This window comes from Poecilia mexicana, unplaced genomic scaffold (assembly GCF_051168715.1).
Source record: "Poecilia mexicana isolate PSO_F unplaced genomic scaffold, ASM5116871v1 scaffold_3, whole genome shotgun sequence".
Classification (NCBI taxonomy): Eukaryota; Metazoa; Chordata; class Actinopteri; order Cyprinodontiformes; family Poeciliidae; genus Poecilia; species Poecilia mexicana.
Window position 1 is genome coordinate 22260536 of NW_028263372.1, and position 11866 is coordinate 22272401.

Here is an 11866-nt window from a genome sequence, read left to right on the forward strand (position 1 = left end):
AGCTTTCCCCCCGACTGAATAAGGTTGGATTTGTTATAAGCTGAATTTCATGCCCTCTTCGTGACCTCAGAATGTGTTATGAATTTATGGGTTTATCCATTCTGTTACTGAGAATTTAACATGCTGATTGCAAGTGATCATGAGTAAAAAGAGAGAGAGAGCATTTTGAGAAAAGAGCAGGTGGATGAGGCTTTTCAACAGATGATTTATAGTCTCGATACACTCTCCTGTTTTTCCCAGGTTACCCAGCCGCAGCATCACAAAGCCTCACGTTTGGTTGGCTCAAAGAATTGTCGTTCGTTTGCTAAGATAAACCTTATAAACACTTAAAAGAAACAAGAATTAGTTTCTGGCTGATACCGATTTCTGTCTGTTCAGGCCTGATCTGCTGCTTTTCATTTGATTGATTACATTAAAAGAAAAAAAAACTCTTTAACACAAGAAGAAGGGAGAAAAAAAAAAAACTTCCTATCTTCAATATTTGCTTTATACCTCATATTGAATTCCCACCATTTGGTACCATTATGACAAGAGTCGGCGTTTTAAAGTGGTGCCTGTCAAGCGTCATTATGTTGGGGCTTATTCATATCCACCACGTCCATTAAGGGTGTAATTACTCCCACTGACAGAAGAGGGAGACAGAGACGTTGCCTTTGGGGAAAACTCCTCAAAAAGGGTGATTATTAAAAAAAAAAAAAAATCGTGGTTGGAAAATAACTATATAAAACAACCTTAATGAGCCCTACCGGTATCTAGTTTATTTATACAGCACTAAGTTACAGCAGATGGCATCTCTAGGCACTTTAAAAATTCATATGCAATTACTGTATGCGCAATCCAGTTCAGTCCAAAATCAGTAAAAATCTGTTTAGTTTATAGCAGTGAAAATACAGTACAATGATCCTAATTATTGTACAGTACAGATAGCCAGTTTACTTTTATGCTAATGAGTACTTGATCAAAATCAAGCAAATGTACATTATATATATTGATCCATGTTCCACTTATTATGAATCAAAGACAGCTTTAAACAGGTGGGTTTTTAAAACAGGATTTAAAGGAACTTTGTGAATTTAAGTGTCTAAGGTTTTAGCATCATTTACAAATTTAGACAATTTGTAGAGGAAGCATGTGGTGACAGTGGAAAATAGCTGTTTTATGTTTATTAGGATCTCAGGCCCTGTGTGCGCTGTCATTGGTTGCAGCAGACTTTGATAACTTTTTAGACCCAGGATCCTAAATGACATGCAGGTTACAGATCTGGTTTGAAAAGAAATTGTGCGTTTCATTTTTTTTTCTGGTTTTAAGAAACTAATTACAGGTTACAGAGCTGCATTTTATCACTCCCCCCCACTGCGCTTTAAGTTCAGCTTGTAGATGTCTTTTCCAAAGTAAAGCTGCTTTACGGGTCAGAGGTGTTTTACTGCAGGTGATCCTTTAATGGAGATTAAAATATGTGTACATGTTTGGACCGAAACTAGAGGCAGGCTTTGTTTTTGAGGCAATATGTGAGGTTTACGAATGGCTGTTGAAAGATGTTCACATCTGTGGATCCGGAGCCCGGTGCTGCGGTCCTCCTCAGAACGGTTGTGGATGTGTCTAATCTCCTAAGAGGATTTGAGGTGAAGGAAAGAAAGAGTGTTTGATGCTTTACCCGCCTGAGAACAGCGGTGCTACAGGTTCTAAGGCATTAATCCTCTTCACCCTTCACAGTCCCTCTCAGCAGCCAAATCTTACTCCGTTTTCTAATTCGCGACAAAAGAAAAACTTTAATTTAAAAAAAAAAAAAAAAAAAAAAATCCAACGAAGCAAAGATGATGTTTGTTCCTCACCGACTCTGTTGTGGCCCCACAGGAACATTGGCAGCCATTTGTTGATTGACAAAAACGTGGACGCCTGCCTGGGCTCAGACAGCTATGTGACCTCATTAGAGCACGTCCAGGCCCGGCTCACCCTCACTTACAACCGGAGGGGGAACCTGGCCATCCACCTCATCAGTCCCTCCGGCACACGCTCCACCCTGCTCCACCCGAGGTACGAGCGACGCCACAATATGGACGCATTCAGTCCCAGTGGACAAACCTTTTAACGCAGTTGCTTCCTTGGTTCCCTGCAGGCCTCATGACTATTCGTCGGAGGGTTTCAACGACTGGGCGTTCATGACCACCCACTCCTGGGACGAGAACCCCAGCGGCGTGTGGAGACTGGAGATTGAGAATGTCGCCGGCGCCAGTGACTACGGTAAAACAGGTTTCTTTCTACTTGTAAAATCTGATTTATTTGATTTATAGGAATCAACCATACTAAGTAAGATTAACACAAGATTAGTCAAAAGAATATATTCATCTTTGCAGGAACCTAACAAAATTTCTGCATTTTACATTAAATCAAAATAAGAAATAGGAGCAATTATAATTGAAGATGAATGGCTTGATGTATGTAAAATTCCTGTAACTATACCTCAACGTCACTATTTGTTTTTTTTTATTACACCTGAAATCAAGCAAAACGCCAATTGTTGAAGGGGATGTGGAAACCATATGGCAGATCACATTCATGTTTTTTGGGATTGTCAGGTTCTCCAGCCTTACTGGCAGGAGTCGGCTAGCATGATTCACTTATTATTCAGAATATAGAATATGGTTTTTACTCCACACACCTGGGAGTATGTGTCGTAAACTAATTTAGCAGACAAATATTTGACAAAACTAACATTTTGCAATTATGAGTAAATGGCAAAATAAGGACCCGGCAATAAAAGAGGAATGAATTGGAATCATTAAATACATTGATGAAATGTGTAGAATGACCTCTTCAGTGAATTTACGTGTGGAAGGATTCCTTAAGAATTGGACGAAATGGAATACAAAGTTTTGCATACAGAGTAGTATTTGTCTCTGAAACCCAAGTATAGGGAGGTTTCAGAATGAACTGAATAAATGCAAAGATGAGATTTGTGACTTGAGTTGTTTTTTATTTTTTCGATGTGTAAAAATAATTTTAAAAAGTACAAAAAAATAGGCCTGACAGCCATTATTTAAGATTCTTTAACTCATTGTAATTTGTTGTGTCTGGACCTCGGCTAAGAGGGTCGAGGTTCACCGCAAGGCGATTAGAGATCAAGTGGCTCTTGAAGCCGAGGTGCCTTTGCTCTCTCTGTCTTTGCGCTAGTTTAAACTGCGTTGCCTTACAGCAGCCAGTTTACCTGTTGATTTCTGTTCTTCTGCATGAGAACACCGAAGTAAACTACTTGTGGGTGTTTTCATTATACTGAAACGCATTTCTGCATCATTTCTGGGAGAATGTCAGAAAAAAAGAAACATCGAAGGAAGGATGCACCTTTGATTTCTCAGCTCTAAGCTCCTCCTGAAGCCTCCTTTGTCCTCATCTCCTCAAGGTGCTTTTAAGGGATTGAAAGATGGCTCAGGATCGTGGGCAGGGAACAATTTCTAGGTCACCAGTGCAAGGAGGACTCGAGGCAGCATAAGTTAAAGCAAAAAGGTGTTTTTATGTTTGCTTTGGATTTGACATCCAACTCTCAATGCTTAATAAACAAAGCTGCTTCACCCACGACTCGATAAACAACCAGAAAAAGGTCCATTAGTCCAGAGTTATTCACTAAAGTCTTACTATTTAGTCTTTTTGTGCGCAGATCCTTTCAGTAACTGAACTTAGTCACAGAGAGGGGCTGCTCTGTTGAAATGTGTCGCAGAGTCATGTTCTGTCAGGAATATCAAGAGAATACAATTACCAGAATCCCCCGGGATGCGCGGGAGCCTTACAGCTTCTGACAGGCCTACTTCTAATTTCTGTTTTTATCTCCTCATCTCATTTTAGGCACCCTGACCCAGTTCACCCTGGTGCTGTACGGCACCGGCTCACCCTCCTCCAACTCCTCCGAACAGCCCCAGTGCAACAACGACATATGCAAGACTTTGGATCTGAGCATGAAATGCATCGGTAAGACCCGCCATCTTCCCCCCAGGTTAACTCCTCGCAGGAAGTCACAGCAGTCAGAGGGTGGATAGAACAGATAAAAGGAAGCGTGTTGCGATAGCTTGTGCTCAGCTGCACCCGCCCGCTTGGCGTTTCTACAGCAGCTTCACTCAGATCTTCTCCGCACTCCTGCCAGTGTGGGGCCTTGACCTCATCGTCAGTGTTTTAAATGAATAGCTAACCTCTGATGAGATCAGATAATCTTCACCTCAGGTCTCTTAGCTAATCTCATTTTAATTTAAAGCTCTCCTCCGCTCTTCCCAATACAAATATTGCTACGGGCGAGGTTTCACGCTCCCAGTGAGCCCAGTCTGAATCCAGCTGCATGTTGACGGAGGTGGATTCAGTCTGACCCCTACAGGCCGTCTGAGGGTCATGCATGCTGGCACTCGAGTGCTGACTGAATGCAATTATCGCGCATTTGAATCATCTCAGACAGAACGTTATGATAATTATGTATCTCCGGAACAGAGTTCTGCATGGCAGCTGAATCACAATTATGTTATTTTCTTCCCCTAGATGCTAAAATGCCGCCGTGTTCAAGCCAAATTTTTTTCAGCTCTGTTACTTTCACTCTGCTGATGATCATTGTAGGCAGTGATGTGTACCTGGACCGGCTTTATTTGGGAATGTCTCTGCTGTCTTTGCATGCTGCACTCAGAAGGCAGCAAATGTTTTCACCGAAATAAGAAAAAGGAAATCTAAACCAAACAGCCCAAGAATTAATTGAACTGAAGACAAACGCACTTTTGGTTTATTTCTTCGAAGGTGTGAACTTGAGTCAAAATATCTTAATAGCCTTTTTACTAATCAAATTTAAATTTTCGCATAAATGACCCAAAGCGATACCTATTCTTGATCCTGGTTTTAAAAACAAATGCTGAAAAATATCATCATATTTACCCAGTCTGAAGTGACATCCTGACTTTTCTCTAAAGAACATCTTAAACATCAGTTCTATTAAAAATGATTAAAAGCTGTTAAAATAGTAAGTACTAGAAAAGCAGCAAATCTTTACGTTTATTTAGAATTTGTGAAGTAAACAGGAGGCCATGTCAGATGTTTCTTTTTGCAAATAACTTGGATAAAACCTTCAGCAAACCGTCACTTTATAGTAGCAGTAGTGTAAATAAACAAAACCCGTTGCTTCAGTAGGATGCTTGTAACCTGAAGTGAAAAAGGACAGAATATTTCTAACTTTACATTTGTTTAATATTTAATATGAAGTGCAGCATCAGCACTGATTTATTAATTCAGTTTTGGACTTTCACTGACATCAGGTCAATTCACCAACATTCAAACTTATTGCTACTTTGTCCTTTCCTACTATCAGGAAAGGATGCAGCTTAAGATGTACTTAAGCTACATCTTAGCTTAAACTAAGATGTATCTGTTTATTTTTATTGGCAGTGAAGCATTTATATTAATTGTGGAGCTGGGTTGACATCAAAATGCTCAAATTGTATTTTATTTGAAACCTTGTACTACTGTCTGTTTCCATTTATAATAGTTGATGCTAAACATGACTGCAGATTAAAACAAAATATCCTGAAGTGACTAATAGCTGTCACATAAGCCATTACCTCATAGCAGAATATAAATAGTGTTTGACAAATGAGTTTATAGTTAGACCGTCGGTTCTCAAAGCGGCTATGAAACATGCAGCTGTCGGCACAAAGTAATGGATGTTCAGCACGAATCGTCTTGTGACAAACAATAAAATCTCATTCAACAAAGTTGAACAACTAAATCTGCAAAGGCACGAAATGACTAGTTCCTCCTTCCCTCCCTACTTGTTCTGGGAAACAACTACGGCTCCAGTGGTTGGCTGGTCCAGTTTCGACGAGTCAACTTCTTTACACAGTTTCAGTTTCTTCCTTATAAAAACGTTTTCTGGGTTCCAAACAGCAACATTTAAACACAGTTTTGTTCCAGCACCTACCACTCAGATAAACAGGTTATATAGCTTTTTGTGTTTCCTTCTGGTAAACTTTTTTTTTTATCCACTTCTGCTTCCATTTTGTCATATTTGTTCTCTGTGGTGTATGTTGAAATATATGTCTGGCGACCGTTGGCTAAAATCAACCTATGGATACAAATAGCTGCATCCTAAATGCACAAAGGAGCCTCGTCACAGATCCTTCCTCCCAGCAACTATTAGACTCTACAGCCATCAACAAAATCAATAAGTATTTAAATACTTATTGATGTTTACACATGTTGGTTTTAACACTATAGGAACTTTTTTTTGTGTGTGAACCTTTATATCTGATGGTACTGTTGCATCTCGATTTCCCCTTTGCGGAACAATAAAGGCCATTTCTACTCTGTTCTAATAAATACACTGACTTGACTTGGAGTCAAATCACTTGTTGAAAACTAAAAATGCTCTGTAATGTGACCACTTGTTTAACTGAAGTTTAATGTTTAGAACTTGAGTGAGAACACTTGAGACTCATAAATTAATGACTGGCCCCAGCTCTGTAGGTTTTTTTTTTATTCCTTATTTTTGGCTGCTCTGACCCACCAAAGGGGGTAAATACTGAGTGCAGCTGCTGATTTCACTTTCTGTTTCTCTCGCCGCCACAGAGTGCAACCCTGGCTACTACCTCTTTCAGCAGGGCTGTGTGAAAGAATGTCCTGCAGGCTTCGTGGTGGGCACTCAGCCCCTCAAATACGCGGTAGGGAACTACATCCAGCCAGCTTCCGTCCTGGCCTGCCTGCCGTGCCCGTCGCCCTGCGTCACCTGCAGCAGCCTCAGCCCCCCGTTCTGCCTGACCTGCCCCGATCACAGCTCCCTCGACCAGATCTCGGGCACCTGCCTGCGCCTCAACCACTCCATGCGCGAGTCGCCGGGGGCCTTCATGGAGGAGCGGAAGCCTTGGTTCAAGCGCGACTCTCAGCTGCCCATCACCGTCGCCGTGCTCAGCTGCATGGCCATCATCACGACCTTCGCGGGCGTCTTCCTGATGCTGCAGCTGCGCTCCGGCGCGCTCATCAAGCTGCCCTCGCTGGAGGCCGGCGGCGGCTTCACCCTGAGGGGGGGCAGGGTGGTGTCGTACCGCGGCATCCCGACGGTTTGGGGGGACGACGGACTGAACACCGACTCAGAAAATGAAGAGTTCGACGTCCATAACGAGAGAACTGCCTTTATCAAAACACAAAGTGCTCTTTAATGCCTTCATAAGTCCCTCCTCCTCCTCCTCCTCCTCCTCCTTCTGCTCTACTTTTAAACTCCTCTCCTCTCCATCTGTCCGACACTTCAGGGCTGTTCGCTGTGCTCAGTCTCATCCGCACATACACCCAGTTAATTTTATTCTTTCTATCTTATCAGATCCTCATCTGCTTTTAGGAACTGGCCTCACTTGGTTGTGGGAGCCTTGATGGGAAGCTGCTGTTTTTGAAAGCTGGGGACGGCCTAAGCTTTTCGCTCTGTTCACACTTGGCTGCATTTCTGTTCAGGTGTCTCCCTCCTCCAAACCTCCGATCACTAACAGCATCTGTTGGTGCAGAGTTCATTTCCCTCCAGCTCCTCTTTGTTACAGTAAACAATTGCTTATCATTTACTGCGTCTCCCTGCTTTTTTCCCCTCCTCCCTTTACCTTCCATTAGTCTCAGTGCAGTAGCCAGATGAGATTTTTGAATGTGAGAGTAAGAGATGATTTTGTGTGCGTGTGCATTTCTGAATGAATGAGCCTGCATAATAAGGGGTGTCGAGATCTGATGAGCAGCATGGAGCGTCGCGCCCCTAGTTTAAAGCACTTCCTGTCGTTTATTATTTTAGCTGATGACAAACTGACGGTTATTAAAGAGGCATTCACTTAAAAACACTTATTCTCTTCACAGTGTTTGTTCACATCAGGATACGAAACCAGTGCAGCAAAATCCAACGTTTTAGCAGGGAGTCTCGCTACTCGAGCGCATTCGAATCAAAAGCATAGCTAGTGATAAGAATTTAAATTGAATAGTTTAAAAAGCAAGAAATGACTAAAAGAAATAACTAAAAGAGATTACAGCCTCACATTTTCTGCACTTTAGGACAAAAATAAAAAAAAGCCAAAGAAAAGCAAAAGATAAGAATCTCAAACACTCAACCGTAGACGTTTAATGGCTGCATCTGATGCACCCATCCTCAGGGGTGAGAGGTCAATCAGCCGAGGCGCCGCCGCGCGTGTGTGAGCCTCAAAGCAGCTGGCAGGTGTTGACTTACCTGTGATTGATTCCTCGACTCAGCCGACGCCGTAACAATACATCAAGGCTCTCCCCTGCTGTCAGAGCGAATCAGCCCCACAAACACCGGCCTCTTGCCGTAACGACTGGATGCGGCTTCGTGCGTCAGGATGTAAAGTGTCACCTGACTCACCTGGCCTCTGAAGCGATGGTTTCTTCCCTCCGCTCTCGGCTCCACTCTCCAGATCTCGAGTATTGATTAAAGTCCCACGTCGACGCTCCTCGGCTCATCAGTGTCTCTGCACTCCAATCCTCATCCAATCAGAAATTCAAATCCTCATCAAGTCGGCGTACTTTATACTCCAGATGATACTACAGCGAAGAGATTTTATTAATATCATTTCTCTTTAAGTGATATCAGTTTTTTTTTCCTTCCTGAGCTGTAATCATATGAAATAAGCATCTCGTTGTTTAATCCATTATAGCCATGTTGATTTTTGTTTTCTTCCTTTTTTTTTTGTTTAAATTTCTGCACAAGAAATGCTGAAGCTTGTTGGGAGAGGTTTTCAGATGATGGCGTGCACAGAAAACTGCAGCTGCTCATCCTTTTATCTACCTCTCATATCCCACAGCGAGGCTTCGTAGACTCTTAGAGGAGCTCTTAATTACAGAGGTAAATTTAAATGTGGGTTAAGGCATGAAAATCTTCTCTGTGGTGATTTAGGTGACGGGGTGTGCGTGCTGAATTCATGTTTTAGAAGGGAAAGGGTGAAAGTAAATCAGAAACTGTCAGCTCCACTTTCCTGGAAACTCCTCTGTTCTCTTAAATGCGTTGCCTTTGAGGATCGGCATCATGCGTGGTCACACGTGGGCTTTAAGTTGAAATGTTCACAGATGAAAATGGCTGGCATTCAAGTGCTAAATCAACCTTTAAACCAACAGGGGCGTTTCTGCTCTCCATCTCTAATGGGGCGTCTCCTTCTGGATCTCACTCTTTTGTTGTTGTTTTTTTTTTCTCTTACGTTTATGTCGCTGACAATCAATTTCCTTGTCTTGAGTGCAAGAGGGTGCGAAGGCATACAAACAAATCGATTTTAGCTTCTAATTTAACCACTGGCGTTGTAAAGTCTTCACAGGTGTTTCAGAAACCGAGCTGAGGGAAGCAGGTATATTAGTGTGGAGGCTGTCAAACACCATCAAATCCCCTCACTTGGCCACATGTTTGCTCTGCAAAAATGTAAAATCTTGCCAAGTATTTTTGGTCTAGTTTCTAATGCAAATATCTTAGTACACTAGAAATAAGAGAAAGCTAACTTACCAGTAGCTTTTCAGCATGACGTAGGAGCTATTTTTATGTCAATAGTTCCTTAATATTAAAAAAGCACCAGTTTCACTGACAAATTATTTCGAGATATTTTTTTCGTGTTATAAGTGAAATAATCTGCCAGTGGAACTTGTAATTTAGCATCAATATTAAGGAATTATTCACTTAATCTCCTGTATCTTGCTGATTAGTTACTTGTAGGATAGTTTTTGTCTTTTTTTTAACGTGTGCTGATATATTAGCCTCAGAAACTAGACGAGAAATACGTGGTGAGATCTTGTTTCTGCAGTGTGGTCGCTTCTGAACTGGAAGGAGACCCATGAGAGCGGCTCTGGTGGAAAACGCTCTCAAAAGCAACACAGATGTTACAGTTGTTGCTTTTTGTGATGAACTTCGGTGCCTACCGCCATTAATGCTTTGATTGGTCTCCGCTGAGCTCCGGCCTCAGACTCGGCCGGCTTTGTGCAAAACACCAGGGCAACAAAACAGGCTCCAATTAAAATCTGAATGTTGAAGAACTATAAAGAAAAACGCACTTTGCCTTTTTCCGCTTCAAACTCTTTCTTTGTCACATTTCGGAGCCCATTAAAGCTCACAGATTGATTTGTTTTTCCTTCGTCTTCGGTTGATGTATTCACTACAACTCAACAACTCTTAACCGATTCTCACTCTTCTCATTCAAGGGTTTAACTGTTAGAGAAACTCCTGAATGGCGGCAGCATTAATTAGCTTGTGCTTCCTGAGCTGCTGAAGCCCATCAGCAGCTTCACTGCCACAATGTGATATAAAGTACACACTAAAAAGGAAACCGGTGCGCTAATAGCCCCAGAAAGCAGCTTTTTCATGACTGTAAAGCCCCCCCACCTCGCTGGCAGTAAAGCTCGAAGCTGTTAAACGCTGACAAACAACAAAAAAATAAAAAATCAGTTTGATGCTAGTTATTTTTCTTTTCTGATTATAAAGATGAAACCCATCACGTCGTTTTAATGCTGTCACTCGGAGCTCGGTGTTGCTCCGGTCCCCGTTTTTAGGATGTAGTCTGAAGTTATCCACACGAACTCGGACGTAGTCGGTAGGAGCAATATCTTTGGCATAACCAAAGACAATCATTCAGATGCTGTCTGTTTCGCATTAGAACATGTCGCCTCCAGGTCGGTTCGTCCCGCCGTCCTCCTGTAGCTGCGTTTAGTTGAAACCCATCGGTGATCCGTGACGACATGTTGCCTGTTGAGCAGCCGTGGAGGGAGGAGGTAGAATGTATCCCATCGCCATGACCTTAAGGGCTGAACCGGATCTGCGCGCACATGCCTGTTAAAGTCGAAGCGAAACACTTTGCGATGGAGGAGCCGTCTCAGTCCACTCCTTTGACCTCCTCCCGCCTCCAGGTGAGGATCCTGACCTGTGGCTGCACACAGTACCTTACAGATTTGTGACCTATGATTAATGTACAAGAATGACTATCCTACATGGGACATAACTCTAAAAATAAGGCCTATTTTTGTACTATATGAACAGTGCAGTGTAATTTTCTTGTAATTTAAAGATGTTTTTCTTTTGTTTTCTCCTTTTTATTTAATTGATGTCAATTATAGATTCTACTAAAAATAAAGATCTATGCAAATTTAAGCGTGTCTTGACTCTTTTTTGCCACGGTTCCTGTGCTGTTGGGAAAAATATGCAATTTTAATCAGCATTTCCAAGGCCTCAAGAAAGAAAAAATAATTTCAGACTATTTTCACTCACTTGGTTTTCTTTTTTCTTCATTTTCATTTTACTCGTTTCTTTTCTTCTGTCCTTTCTCACAGCTGTTTCCTTCATTGCTTCCTCCCTTTTGTCTGACTCGTGTCCTTTCCTTTTTCGTGTCCTTCCTTTCTCACTTTCCTCGTGTACCTTGAAGCTGTCATCATTGTGTTCGCCTGTCATCTCTTTTGTACCTTCCTTCTGTGCTTTTCTTTCTTTCCCTTTTTCCGCATACCATTTCTCTTCAGTATCTTTTACTTTTCCCCTTTATGTACTTCCTCTACTTTTTTCTTGTTTTCCCCTTCATTTCTTTCTCTTTCCATGTCCTTCCCCACTTTCTTCCTTGCTTGTCTCCTTTCTTCCTTGCCTTCTTCCATTTTCTTCCTTCCTTTCTCATCTATCTTTTTTCCTCCTCTTGTTTTGTTCTTTGTCTCTTTGCACCTTTCATTTCTACCTTAGCTCCTTCCTTGTCTTTCATTTATTTCCATTCTTGCCATTTTTTCTTATCTTCCTCATGTCCTTCCCTTTTCCTCGTCTTTCTGCTCTTCTGTTCCATTCTCCCCTTCATTGGGTCCTTTCCTCTCCTTTCTTTTGTCTCTTCCTCTCGGCCCATGTATTTCCTTTCCTCCTTGTTTT

The 11866-nt window shown here is 42.0% G+C and overlaps 1 protein-coding gene across 4 annotated transcripts in view; it reads left to right on the plus strand.

Moving 5' to 3' along the window:
* Positions 1–11116, plus strand: part of furina (furin (paired basic amino acid cleaving enzyme) a) — an 81892-nt gene extending 70776 nt beyond the window's left edge. For all 4 annotated transcript variants that reach the window (XM_014994012.2, XM_014994013.2, XM_088004328.1 and 1 more), the window contains exons 13-16: positions 1855–2034; positions 2117–2241; positions 3838–3960; positions 6586–11116. In XM_014994012.2, the coding sequence (XP_014849498.1) occupies positions 1855–2034; positions 2117–2241; positions 3838–3960; positions 6586–7172 (1015 nt within the window). In that variant the 3' untranslated portion in view covers positions 7173–11116. The remainder of the gene's footprint in view (positions 1–1854; positions 2035–2116; positions 2242–3837; positions 3961–6585) is intronic.
* The last annotated feature ends 750 nt before the right edge of the window (positions 11117–11866 follow it).